The sequence below is a fragment of the Sceloporus occidentalis genome, unplaced genomic scaffold, assembly GCF_023333645.1.
Source record: "Sceloporus occidentalis isolate IW3139 unplaced genomic scaffold, rSceOcc1.0.p SCAF_42, whole genome shotgun sequence".
Lineage (NCBI taxonomy): Eukaryota > Metazoa > Chordata > Lepidosauria > Squamata > Phrynosomatidae > Sceloporus > Sceloporus occidentalis.
Window position 1 is genome coordinate 2,848,846 of NW_028317022.1, and position 14,717 is coordinate 2,863,562.

Genomic DNA, 14,717 nt, shown 5'->3' on the forward strand with positions numbered 1-14,717 from the left:
CCAATTTAAAGCAAATAATATTTTTTTTCATAACTGGAAAAACTCCTTGTGAAGTGACCAATAATTTTTTGGACTGATTTGTTTATTATATATTTTTGGACAATTCAAGTGCGCAGAATGCATATATAAATCACCAATTCATATTCAATTCAATTTAGTATAAATGACAAAGCATTGTGAATTAGAGATATTTCTGGTTTCATTTCTGATCTAATGTGATTCTGTTTTGTTTTTCCTTTTTCCATGGTTTTTTTTAAATCCTTTTTTGGGGTATTTTTTGGGGTGGGATGGGTTGGGTTAAAAGAGGGGAACTCACTTGGTGGTGTATCTGTTGATTATGGTGAGGGTTGAGGGAATTAAGACTGCATTTATAGATGTAATTATTATTTTTTGGAGTTTGCTGACAATTGGGTCTATTTGATTACCATTGCCAGAAAAACTTGGAGAAAATGGAACATTAAATTCAATTACAGTTTCATTAGTTTGAATGGGTTAAAATGTGGAAATTGGGAATGCATATGTGACCATACATATGTTAATGGTCCAATGGAAAACTCAGTGGGGGTTCTGAAAGTTTTCTCTTGCTACTATAAATAGCTAGAAAAACAATTATTATTTCATCTAGGCTTACATCAGTTACTTAATTGTCTTTGGGATTATAATACATGTATTAGCACCATATACCCTGTCCACAGACTAAATCCTTATTATGTAAGCACTGCAAAAAAAATGGAATTGTGGTTTGGCCTGAAATCCTAAAAAACGTTCTAAGGTGCGCAACCTGTTCTCTGTTCTTACACTTCATTCTCAATTATGTCTTTGGATTTTCACGCAGATTGAAGTAACTAACAAAGGCCAGAAGCTGGAAGAATTTCATTCAAAGGTTTATGAGCTCAAAGAACTGACAAAAAGTCAGGAACCTCCTACAGAACTTCAGGTGAAAGATGTTTATGTGTGTTGTTTAAAAACCACCAAAATGCTGATTTAATGTGAAAGTGTCTATATGTTACATGCCTGTTTGTAGGATCTGGAAGTCTCTGCACTGATCAATTATGCAATTCTTAACATAAATCTATATTTGCTTGTAAATCAGAATATTTCTTAGCATTTGTTATCATAGTCACTATTTTATAAATTACTATGTTAAATACACAAGTTAATAGCAATGAATAATGTTGATGTTAAAAAATGATATTTCAGAATAAATAAGCCACACCAACTTTTATTTCTTCGAGTAATGAATAAAATTGATTATGGACTTGGATAACCGTCTTGGTTTTTTTAAGCAGTTTTTACATACAATATACAAACAAATTTTAATAACTGTGTTTTGTCGTAGTTCATGGAAGCGGATTTAAGACAAAAACTAGAACATGCTAAGGAGCTGTCGCAAGTGGTCAAAGGAACCTTGAAGGACTTTAATGCACAGAAAATTCAACTGGAAACCTTTATTTGTCAAATGACAGACTGGTTGAGTAACGTTGAAGAATCAGTCTTGAAATATTCAAGTAGTCAGGACCCTGGAGACTTGAACAGATTAAAGGTAAATAATAATTTATCTGTATTATCATTGGTAAAATTTAAGTGCATCTAATGTTCTAATTAAAATTACACCCTAGCCATTAATGCATATGATAGCGGAGTGTAATCTTTAATACTTAAATTGCATGCAAGTTCTCAGATGGATTTAGTAATGCCCATGCGCAGGAAGCTCATTGCCAGCCGGCTCAAGCACCAACTTGAATCTGTATGTGCACAAAGCGATCCCATTGATTTCAGTGGGAGAGCTCTCCGGCCAGTTATTGGCATACCTGGGAACTTCTGGGCTCCGGCTACCCGGAGCCTTCCTTTGCGGGACGTGGCCAGGACTGCACACTGACGTCACCCGGCGGTCCCGCTGATGTCGGTGGGCGGTCCCTCTGACTTTGGGGGGTCAGCAGGAAATACCCCCATTTAAAGGAAAAATGGGACGGGGAGTAGGGCGTGTCAAGACCTCGCTCCCGCGATCCGGAGGATTCGGGTCTTGACCCGGAGAACCGGAGGAGCAGGGCTCACCCGACAATCTCCGGGTCAAACCCGGAGAGTTCCCAGGTATGCTTATTGGTTGTTCAAGCATTAAAATGCATATAGTGGAGGGTGCAGTATGTGTTTCTACAATTGAATTAGAGTACTTTCACATGAATTCATTGTTGGTGTGATTATATGTTATTTGTTGTAACTCAAGACACAACTGAACACAAGGATAGATCGGCACGACTGATACAGATAACGATATAGAGTTGTGGTCACATTTCTGCAATATAAAATATACCATTTTCATTTGAACTACAGGAAATCCAGAAAGAACTTCAAGGCCAGCAACCCAGCATTAACTCTTCTCAAGAGAATCTCAACAGCCTTTGCCGCAAGTATCGTTCCACAGAGCTGGAGGCCATTGGAGGATCTGTGACTGCCCTCATAAAGAAATATGAGACTGTCAACCAGCTGTGCATTAAAACACAAGCCGCTCTTCAGGACACACTAGAAAAATGCTTTAATGGTTAGTATCTTTTATGTAACATTTGGTAATGTACGGTATGGTACGCCAGGAGACCCACATAGTGCTTCTATCTTATTGTAAATATACTGCAGGCCAGACAGTTTTCTACTAGGCTATAGTACATACGCCTCATATGATAACATAAAAGGAAATGTCTCTCATTATATAATTAAATGTGCAGGCGTAGGCGTTTCAACACTATGTGCTCCTTATAGTTAGTGAGGTCCTCCTTTATGTTATCAAAATCATGGAAGAAACTCCAGAATGTGTGTAAATTAATGTGCATGACCTCAATAGCGACCCAAACCCTAAGTATTACAAGAGATTAGCCTCAAAAGGTAAGCCCATAAGGGCGACTGCCATTCATTCTTCATTACAGACTTACTCTATGAAAGAAGTAACTTGCGGTTTGAAGCAAGACATTCTAGCTGGTATAATGCCAGAAATCCAGGGTTCATGGACTACTCATACGATAAACAAATTTTAAACCTGCAAATTCATTAACACACACAGCATCATCACAAAGAAATAATTGTTCTTGTTTTTATCTCCTTGTTTAAAATGTATAAAGATGCCATGCGTCACTTTGAGGAATGGTTTGAGAAAGTAAAACAAGATATCAAAGAGGCTTCTGACTGGTCTGGAGACAGCAAAACCTTGGAAGTGAAAATACAACATTTACAGGTATCTGATAAATATACATATTTTCATAGTGTTGATAAAATATGTTTAACCCCTTAATGACAATTGCCGGTCCTGGCACGGCACGGAAAAGCATGTGCTTTACGACAATTGACGTGCCAGGACCGGCACGTCTTTAAACGGATGCAGAAAGCGATCTACTATCGCTTTCTGCACCCAAAAAGCGTTGCTGAATGCCTCGACCTCGAGGCATTCAGCAACGCCGCGATCGGCACGAAGGGGCCATCTCTGGCCCCTCCACGGGGCGTCAACATCCGCCATACTTTGTATGGCGGCGGACGCCCGTTTTAAAAGCGTTTAGGAGGCGATCAACGATCGCCTCCTAAACTTAAATGGTGTCGCTGGAATGCCTCGATCAGGAGGCATCCAGCGACACCAAACACTAACCTTTTGATGGGCTGTGACCGCTCCGGAGAGCGGTCACAGCCGCAGCTGCCGGCAATCTTCGCCATCAAGGAAGATGGCCGCCGTCCTGTAACAGGAACCACAAATTTTAAAAGTTCGCTAGATAGTCCAGACCATCTAGAGAACTTTGGCTCCACTTGCAGGTTGAATACAGGTACTGCATCAATGGAGCCCAGCTTTCTAATCACAGTGTGATTAGTAAAAATAAATTAAAAAATAAAATAAAATTAATAATAATTAGAAAAAAATAGTAAAAAAACAGTAAAATGTAAAAATCATTTCCCACTGATGTCACTATCAGGGGAACCTCCAAGTTGAAAAAAAATGTTAAATTTTTTTTTTAAAAAAAATAAAAAAAAAATATATATATATATAAAAAATATATTTTTGTGAGCAAGTCCTAAAATTAGCATATTAGCTTAAAACAATTCTCGCATGGAAAGAGTTAAAATACTGGCATATTAAATGCCCGTGGGGTGTCTACTTTTAAAAAATGTATGATTTGATGGGGTAAATTGAATGGGCCAGGTTCAACAACGTCCCAATTAACACGGGGGGAAGGATGGCCACACATCTAATTTCCAATTAGAAAAATGCACACGTACCAAATGTGGCCTTTTAGTTCCCCCAAAAAATGACACACCCATGCATGTGGGGTATCACTGCACTCAGGAGATGTTGCTGAACACATTATGGGGTGTCGTGTGACAGCGGCATATACCAGGAGCTGTAAATTCATACATAAAGTAGGTGTGTGTGGGAAAAATACACACACAAAAATATTACTGCAAACTTTGAAAAAATGCTGGTGGTAAAATATGTGCATGCAAAGAGTTAAAATACCAGCATTTAAAATACCCTGTGGTGTCTAGTTTTGAAAAATATATGGTTTTGTTGGGCACACTGAAATGGCCTGGCTCAAAGATGTACCAAATAGGGCATGGGCAGTGGATCCCAAATGCCAAAGTTCAACATTGAAAAAAGCGCATGCCCCAAATGTGGCCCTTTTGCCCCAAAACAGCCAGGCAAAATCATTCATGTGAGGTATCGCTGTACTCAGGAGATGTTGCTGAACACATATTGGGGTGTTTTGTGATAGTGACATATACGAGAACATTTTAATTCATACCTGAATTAAAATGTGTGTGGAAAACCAAATGCAAAAAAATGACTACCACAAAGTTTGACAAAGACTGGTGGTAGATATGGTGCATGGAAAGAGTTAAAATACTAGCATTTGAAATACCCTGGGGTGTCTAGTTTTCAAAAATATATGGGTTTATTGGGCACACTGAAATGGCCCGGCTCAAAGATGTACCAAATAGGGCATGGGCAGTGGATCCCCAAATGCCAAAGTTCAACATTGAAAAATGCGCATGCCCCAAATGTGGCCCTTTTGCCCCCAAACAGCCAGGCAAAATCATTCATGTGGGGTATCGCTGCGCTCAGGAGATGTTGCTGAACACATATTGGGGTGTTTTGTGATAGTGACATAAACTAGAACATTTTAATTCATACCTGAAGTAAAATGTGTATGACAAAACAAATGCAAAAAAATGACTACCATAAAGTTTGACAAAGACTGGTGGTAGATATGGTGCATGGAAAGAGTTAAAATACTAGCATTTGGAATACCCTGGGCTGTCTAGTTTTCAAAAATATATGACTTGATGGGGTAAATTGCATTGGCCGGGTTCAAAGATACCCGAAATGGCACATGGGGGGAAGAATTACCAGATTTGGAAAAAATGGCTTTGAAATAGCAAAACGCTACCTGTACTTATTGCCCCATAATGGGTAGAAAAAAGCAAAAAAACATAAAAACATTGGGTATTTCTAAACTCAGGACAAATAGTAGAATCTATTTAGCAGGTTTTTTCATTACCTTTTATAGATGAGTAAAAGATTTTTCAACTAAAAGTTAGAAACAGTCATTTTTTTCTAAATTTTTCACCATATTTTATAATTTTTTTAATAGTAAATAATATGATACAATCAAAACAATGTCATCTAAAGAAAGCCCTTCTTGTCCTGAAAAAAACAATATCTAATGTGTGTGGGTTCAGTAAACGGGAAAGAAGAAAATTACAGCTAAACACAAGCAGCGCAGAAATGTTAAAAAGGCCATTGTCACAAAGGGTACAAAAAGTAAAATCAGCCTTTGTCTCGAAGGGGTTAAATGTCCTCTCGCTGCTTGAGCTGGGACCAGATCCAGTACTTGCTCCAAATCTGTCTAATAGGAGCAGTATTTTTAACATCTTTAAAACCTGTAAACCTAACATACACTACTATAGTTTGGAGTTGTTGTAGATTCAGCTTAGCTTTAGTGGAGTTGTCAATGGTGATAGAGATTTTGGGTATATTTATCAGAGGGGATGGCACAATAACCATAAGATCGGTCTTGGAGATATTGAGCTTCCGGCAACAGGACGCCACCATCGGGGAGGATATTATCTGTGAAATATCTATTTTATTTGTAAAGTGGGTGGCAAGGTCTTGGGCAGAGTAAAGGGTTACGGAATAATGTTAAAAGTGTGAAACAGACATTTAGGATTATGGGAGAGGGAGGCGATTTATGAAACAAAGTTGGTTTGTTTGGAGAGCTGGAGGGCGGTGGTATGGGAATGGAGCATTAGTTTGTAATGCATCTTCAGGTAAATGTGACTTCATCCACATAAGGTGTAAATAGACCACCTCTTTATCACAATCAGAACTCTTTACACTATGAAGGATAATATTACAATTATTTTGTGCTCTACCTTGGTTATTTGATGTTTATTTGAGACTCTTCCTTTGTGTATCCAATAGGGTATACTTGATTCAATCAATGAAGGTCAAAGCAAATTAGACACTGCCTCCGAGGAAGGAGAAAGGCTGTACTTCTGTTTGCCAAAACCAGCTGTGATTAATATCCAAGAGCAGATATCAAAGGCTGAGAAAGATTTTCAGGACTTCAAGAAACAGTGTCTCAAGGATAAGCAAATACTTGAAGACTATGTCTCTGAACTCGGAAGGTGGGTCATTTTGTAAATCTACAATACACATAATAGATAATTTGCAAATGATTGTTGTTGCGTTGCATGAGAAATTACAAAACAAAATAGTATGCACATGAGTGTTTCAAGATTCAAATAACTTTCAGCTTCGAAGATCAGCATAAGAAATTAAGCTTGTGGCTGCATGACCTGGAAGAACAGATACGAACAGAAACATTTGGGGAAAGCAAGCAACACATTCCTGAAAAGAAGACAGAAATGCATAAAGTAGAGATGTTTTTGGAAGAACTTTTGGCTGCAAGGTAAATATATTTTTTGACAGCTAGGACACCTAGAATACAAGACAGAGAATGGATTATCTATTTAGGATATCTTATTTCAGCTGTAATTTATTGATTTTTATATATCCCTTGGTTTGCCCCAAGCTCTGTATATCTTTTTTTTTTGTTACAGAGAATCATTTGAGAAACTGTCGCAGCGAGCCCAAGCTCTAAATGAAGATGGACGAGGAGATGGTCAGGAAGTGCGCTTGTCATCTCAGCTTCTTACAAACTATCAACATTTACTTAAAGTTACGAAAGAAAAGCTAAGGGTCTGCCAGGTGGCCCTCCAAGAACACCAGATTTTTGAAGAGGCTTTGCAGACAACATGGTCTTGGTTGAAAGATATGCAGGATAGACTAGCTACCACTGAAAGTACAGTGGGCAGCAGAAGCACCCTGGAGAAACGACTGCTGCAAGTTCAGGTAACATAAACCAAATAAAATGAATCACTTGCTATCATGTGTTTCATATTCCAGACAATAATACAATTTGCGTGAAGTTTTGATTTAAGTAGATAGAATGTTTTTGTGTTTGTAGGAGATGCTTCTTGTAAAAGGAGAAGGTGAAGTGAAGTTAAACCTAGCCATCGGCAAAGGTGAACAAGCTCTTAAGAGCAGCAACAGAGACGGCCAGTTGGTTATACAAATGCAACTTCAAACATTGAAGGACGTGTGGGGAACGGTCAACAACGCAGCAACCAGATGTTTAAGGTTAGTTTACCAATTCACTAAATTTGAAGTGTGTAAATGGAAACTACCAGAAAATAAAGTCTGATTTAAGTTACTGTGCATGCAGTTTTTATGAACCTAAGTATACATAATCGAACCCTGGTGTCTTCTTTGTTTTTTTCCCCTGCAACATCTGCCCCTAGTTATCAGTTCCTTGACACACATAAAAAATTTGATGGGTCACTAAAAAATTGAGCTCAATTATTCTGTCTCAGCTACCCTGGGACACATACTAAAGATTCAGGTGCTGTAGTTGCGGTGATTTCCATCATGCCAGGGCAAAGGCAATGTGCATGACCTTAGCATGCTTCTAGTGGTTGTGAACCATGGAAGTAAATGGATGCCTCTTTAATACTTTTTTTCCTTAAGTTCATGGTGGCTCCTTTATTACTGTTCTAGTGCATGAAAGCCATTAATGGATAAAATAGGCATCATGTGATCCTCCAGCTGTCATTTAAGTGACCAAATGTTAAATTCAAAAAGACAAAAAGTTGATCTCTTTATATATATATATATATATGTATATATATATATTATACACGGTAACTGTGCATGTTTTTTATGTGTATAACAAATGTTACCAGGTAATTAGAGACATTTGCTTGCCATGGACACAAGGAGCCCACTTTTGTAATAATAAAGGCCTTACTCATCTTCATCCTACCCAACAAAGAGCTTATAATGGTCAACTTTACATTAAGAATGGGGGTTTTTGTATCTTATCAATATACACTATACAGAAATATAGTACACTTAGTGTTATGTTATATCCACAGTGGTTTGGAGGCTGTCCTTGACCAATGGAATGAACACCTAGAGAGGAAAAATCAGATGGAACAATGGCTGGAATCTGTGGACCACAAACTGGAACAACCAATTCAGCCACAGAATGGCCTAAAAGAAAAATTTACACTACTTGATCACATACAGGCAGTCTTGTCGGATGTAGAGGATCATGCCACAACCCTACACCACCTTATAGAAAAGGAAAAAGAATTATATCAGAAAACAGAAGACCCTTCTTTCTCTGAAGATGCCCAGAATGAGCTAAGAACTCATTTTAACGACATCATGACGGTTGCAAAAGTAATGATACCTTACTTTCTGTTGTTATTTATTCTATTATTATTAAAAATAATAATTCCAGGTGTATTAAGGAGTCCTGCAGAGAAACAGACCTTATGCGTATCTCCAATTCAATATGTTATATTTAATGCCGTATATTTAAACATTTTGTTTACACCACATTATATTTTATTCCTGAAGGAGAAAATCAGAAAAGTAGAAGACATTGTGAAGGACCACCTTCTGTACCTTGATGCCGTTCACGAGTTCACAGATTGGCTGCAGTCAGCAAAAGAAGAACTTCATCGCTGGTCTGACACAGCAGGAGATGCACCCGCCATTCAAAAAAAGTTGACCAAAACTAAGGTTATTAAAGGAAGAAATACTGGCTTGGATTGTGTCGTGTTTTTCAAGGAAAATTGTACCTAAACAAATTTTCAGCCTTCTCATTACATAATCCAAAACATAATTGATACCATATAAATCCCTGTTTATTTAAAAAAATATGCAGATCGTCCCAAAAAAGGCAGTGTATTTATTATCCAAAATCCAAACAACTTTTAAACCATCCCAAAGTAAGGGATTTCTCTTTTAGGATTGTTTCCAAAATATAACTCACAAATCTAAAAGTATACACAGTAATCCAGTGTAACACCGAAAGTGTCTAAAATGCTTAAACTGTGTAATTTAAAATTTAAAAAATAGTTCAATTGAATGATACGGGCTACAATAAGGCTTTTATTGTTTCAAAAATTATCGGGCGCATCTGTTACTAGTCGTGAAATTCATCTTCCTTCAGAGAGGGAAATGCCTTACAAAAAACATATCAGAACAAAATGAAAGATCAAACACAATGGATTTATTTCCCGCTTAATTTCTCAGTCACAGTCACAGTTAAACTAAATATATACTTCTTTATATACACGTCTTTCAGTATCTTGGACACTTGTATACTGTTTTTAAGTAATTCATTAATAAGAGTAAATATCACAGTTCACTGTTCTGCTAAAACTATTATATGCCCACAGTGAACTATTATAAAAGGTAGATAGCTCCCAAGAACCTTTTCTTAATTATATTTAATTATATAATAACAAGCATTGTAATACAATGTGTGTCTACATTGCTATCATGTTGCTATTATTAGAATAATTGGAATTTTGGCCACAACCTGGAAATATTTGAAGTTTCGGGAAAAGTAAAAAAAAATGCATATTATGCTAGATAATACCACTACTAATAACAGTATAAATAATAAAGAACAATTTACACCAAAAAAATTCATGCGAAATTGTAATATCATATATAAACACAGAGAACTGTAGAAGTTTCAACAAATATTTTTCTTTAATTCATGATTTCACTTTAAATAGTACTTTGTTGATGTAAATAATAGCATATTCAGTGTAAAAATGTCTTTCCAGCTGTTTGCCTTTTGCTAAGAATAGTATATTCTTAGCAAAACTAAGTTCTAACTTTGAGATCACCCTTGCAACAGTTGTAACTGTTCACGTCTAGGCAAAGGCCCAAAACAACTTTGGTTGCCATAGAAATGAATTTTTCCATTGCAGGAGCTGATAGATTCCAGACAGACTGGAGCTGAACGTCTTAACAGAATTGAAACTCTGGCTCCGATAGTAAAGAAGAACACGGCTGCTGGTGGATGTGAGCAAATGGACACAGAGATCCACGGCCTTCGGGCCGACTGGAAGCAGTGGGAAGACAATGTGACCCAAAGCCAGAGCTCTTTGGAGACTCTTTTGAGCCAAATGGCCATTTCGGAACAAGAATTCACTGCTCAGGTCTCCAAACTGGAAGAAGCTATTGAGGATTTTGGTGTGTTTCTAGAAAAATGGGCACAGAAGCTGATACAATGTGAGTGCAAGAACACAGACAAGGAAATAGCGGAACATTGGCACCGACAGAAGGTAACATCAAAATCCCTTCTGTTGTTTTTTTCCCACATGGTGGCTAATTTGGAAAAATCCATCTCGCAACATAAATAAACAAATATAAATAGAAAGAAGGAAAGAAAGAAAGAAAAAATATTGATAGATAGATAGATCACTTTAATTCCAGAGCACTGAGAAGATGCATAATAAAACGCTCACCCCGAGGCTCCATCTCTGCCATAGAATAGCCCGATTTAAAGAAGTACTAGGCAGGTATCAGGTTTTCCAAGACTCTGCACATGTTGGATGAGAGATGGGCCTCACTGTGCTACTCGTAGCTTTGTCATTTAATTTCCTAAGGCCTCCAGACTAACAGGGCCACAGATGTCCTCTGAGGACAGGGTAAACAGATGGTCCTTTTAAATAGGGATTTATAAAAAAGACATCATCCAGTGCAGCAATGTATTGAATGTAATCCTACCTGATGACTGTCATACATGTATCGTAGACACAAGATGCGGATTTCACTCGCTCATTTAACTCCACGGGAGGGATATAACATGATAGGAGGCTATCCTTACTTTGGGAACCTCCACTCCAGCAATATACTCTCGTGGATTAAGCACACTGCCATTCTTAGCACACAAGAGCACAACGGGTTGGTATGGCGGCTTCAATATAAGCTCGTTGAGAAAGAAATCTGAATTCCTTAGATTATACTGCAAGTGCTATGTACTGAAAGGAAAGAACCCTTAATATGGTGTGGAAATGGAGGTCTTTTATAATACATTATGTAATATGTTAATTCTGTAATCCATTAATTGGGGGTTAATATAGTACTCTGCAGTAATCTTGACTGTTCTGCTTTGTCATGTGTTCTTATACGCCCTCTCTAAAAGTATCATCTTACATCATATCAATTGTATTAAGTTAACATGCTAAGTGACAGAGGTTTGATGCCTAAACCGAATGCCCAAACAGCTCAGCTTAGAACATGTAAGCAATGATTCATCCTGAAACAGAGTGTTTTTAATCATAGCAGAATGAAAAACAAGACTTTGATGCCAATATCAATTTAGACACATATTTTACCATTTTAGAGTATTCCGTGTTTACTTTGCAATATATATATATATATATATATATATATATATATATATACTTAGCTGTTAATATAGAAAATCAGGAAATGTCTAGCTGTGTAACATAACTGCAAAAAGGTTTTTCGAATGAACAATTAGATTTTCAAACATAAACTTGAATTAGCGAACGCAACGTGCCATTGGAACACAGGAGAGAAGGTTGCCGATAAAGGGCCTCTGATGACTATTCCATAAAAAGCGCCCATTTCCAGCTACAATTGTCATTTGGAACTTTAGCAACTCCAACACTATATTTCTGATCAATTTCATGTTATTTTAATGGTATATATATACATATCTCCATGCCCGTTGCCAACAGATGGCCGCTGGCTGCTAGCGAACCTGCTAGGGCTGCAGCTGTGTTTCCGGCATACGAAAAGAAAGGAAAGTCATATATTTAATATATCTTATCTATTTCCCCCTATACTGGTCTTCACATTTCATTCACTTTCTGCTAGTGAACCTATGCAAGAATTCTTAGGCACCAGTGGCCACAAATTGATGTAGGAAGTAAAGCATTCTCTATTAACTTGAATTAGCCCCAACCTCCAACCACTTAGTGCCATGGGTGTAATAGTTTTGGAGATGTTTAGTTCTTAGTGTTAATCTTACAGACTATAAGGATGGCGGCAGCCTTCGGCAAAGGAATTATTATCTAATCTGTTCCGTAAAGTTCTCTCCCTTATCGTCAGCCGCCCTTACAAAGCTTACCCAAACCAATCAGCAACTTAACAATAGAGTAGGGATCATATAAACGTGATAACGACACAGATCTTAAGGAAACCAAGTTAAGATACCATCTCTTATACACATAAAGGGCGTTATTATAAAAATTCTTAGCAGCAATTATAATTGTCCGGGTTTTTCTATTTAGATGTGGGTTTAAGATTAGTGATGATCACAACCATAAAACAACGATTTTCGGCCCGTTTGTTGTAACTGATGAAATTAAGTTGTCATTTGAACAAAGTAATATGTATTTTCTAATTGTAGGATGTCTTAAATGCTCTCACTGAGGCTGAACATATCACAGATGACATAAAGGCACAACTGAATGACCTCTGCAGGTTTTCCAAGGATTTGAGCGTATACTCAGTTAAAGTGTCAGCATTAATTAAGGAGTACAACAGGTACAGTATAATGTTGGAATAAGTCACCTTTTCTTTTATTTTCTATGTGTATCTAAGTTATGCAGCCACTGTGTTATTACCGACCGTTTGTAAATCCGTTTGTTTAATTAATAATCGTAAACTATATTTTTTTCCTAGTCTTTGTTTGCAAGCATCTAAAGGCTGTCAAAACAAAGAGCAGACCTTGCAGCAGCTGTTCCGGACAGCTTTCCGAGACTTCCAGCAGTGGCTGGTGAATGCTAAGGTTACAACCGCAAAGTGCTTTGATGTTCCTTCAAGCATTGCTGAAGTTTCAGCCAGTGTTCAGAAAATACAGGTAACAAGAGACTAAAATAATACATATTATATAATATAAACTTCATACGTTGGCATATGCGTAATGACATTTTTGTGTAGAGAAGTGTAAATGAGAATTCCTAAATGCAGCTAGAATGGAATTATTTTTGGTACAGGCTTGGCTTTGCTTTGGTGAGTGGCAGGAGCACCCGACTTTTTAGAAAGCAGAACACAAACTTGAACTTTTTTGTATTGATAACACCTTGCGGGTTGCAAATGGGTCTGGAATCTTGGTCTGCAAGCATCACATTGAGATGTCTGCACTTAAGCTGGGCTTCCCCAAAGACTGTGGCCCTCAAAGCCTGAAGTTGTGCATCACTGGAGGAAGTCTTTGTTCTTGGTTGAGCTGCATTTGAACAGGTTTTGTTTCTACTGCAATAGATCACATTCCAGATTATCCTCAGTCTTGCACATCCCTACAATGTAGTAATCGAGTCTTCTCTTTTGTTTTAATGAGCCCCATAAACATATGTATTTTATTATTTTATTCTAATTTTGTGCTATATGTGAGACCTAACATTTCATGGTTTAGTGGATACGCTCTTCTGTGGAACTGTGAAATGCTTATCAAACTATATTGAGCTTTTGGTGAAAGATATATAATATACAGTATATATATATATATATATATATATATATATATATATATATATATATATATGTTTTATATTATTATATTATACTGTTTTTTTCTCCAATGCGAATTGGATTCCTTCATTTTACTGAAAATCTGTTGTCTTCTGATTAGGAATGCCTATCAGAAAGTGACAGCGGACAGCGGAAATTACAGACAGTGACTTCTAGAGGTGAACTTCTGTGCGGTATTGTGCCAGAGGAGAAAATTAAAACCGTCCAACAAAAGGTCCAGACTGCAAAGGATGATTGGAGGGGATTCATTTCATCTCTGCATCAAAAAGAAACAGCATTAGAGGTAATTTCCTTTAAAAGCATGGGCTCATTGTCTGATAAAGACGAAGGTTTAGATTTACTGATACCCCGCTTCTCTAAACACAGCGTCTAAGAAAGCCTAGAGAATCAAGTAACAATAAGTCATGATAGACAGACACAAATATTATTGGGCACATTGGAGATTCCATTCCACCTTGGGCTCAGCTAATATATATATATATATATATATATATATATATATATATATATATATATATATATATATAGAGTTTGCAGAGCTGGGGGGAGTTAATAAAAAGTGTTTACCTGTGTAAGTGATGGGGGGGCATTGGTAAGTACTATACCTGGTTCATAACCTCTGTTTTGTGAATGTCACAGAACTTGATGGTCCAAATGAAAGACTTTGAAGCAAGTGCCAAGCCAGTTCAGGAATGGCTAAGCAATACTGAAAAGATAGTGCAAGACAGCAACAACCGTCTCCACGACTTGTCTTCTAAAAGGAAAGAGCAGCAGAAACTACAGGTAAATGTTGTTTGAGAGACTATCAATA

At 37.3% G+C, this 14,717-nt stretch overlaps 1 protein-coding gene across 1 annotated transcript in view; it reads left to right on the top strand.

The window, feature by feature from the left end:
• LOC149289873 (nesprin-1-like) overlaps nt 1–14,717 on the top strand; it is a 129,969-nt gene that overhangs the window by 18,958 nt on the left and 96,294 nt on the right. The window contains exons 26-40 of the mRNA XM_089490176.1: nt 836–937; nt 1,340–1,543; nt 2,332–2,539; nt 3,111–3,223; nt 6,455–6,660; nt 6,789–6,944; nt 7,096–7,387; nt 7,503–7,675; nt 8,470–8,779; nt 8,960–9,124; nt 10,330–10,686; nt 12,786–12,922; nt 13,061–13,238; nt 14,007–14,189; nt 14,546–14,689. Of these exons, the coding sequence (XP_089346302.1) occupies nt 836–937; nt 1,340–1,543; nt 2,332–2,539; nt 3,111–3,223; nt 6,455–6,660; nt 6,789–6,944; nt 7,096–7,387; nt 7,503–7,675; nt 8,470–8,779; nt 8,960–9,124; nt 10,330–10,686; nt 12,786–12,922; nt 13,061–13,238; nt 14,007–14,189; nt 14,546–14,689 (2,928 nt within the window). The remainder of the gene's footprint in view (nt 1–835; nt 938–1,339; nt 1,544–2,331; nt 2,540–3,110; nt 3,224–6,454; nt 6,661–6,788; nt 6,945–7,095; nt 7,388–7,502; nt 7,676–8,469; nt 8,780–8,959; nt 9,125–10,329; nt 10,687–12,785; nt 12,923–13,060; nt 13,239–14,006; nt 14,190–14,545; nt 14,690–14,717) is intronic.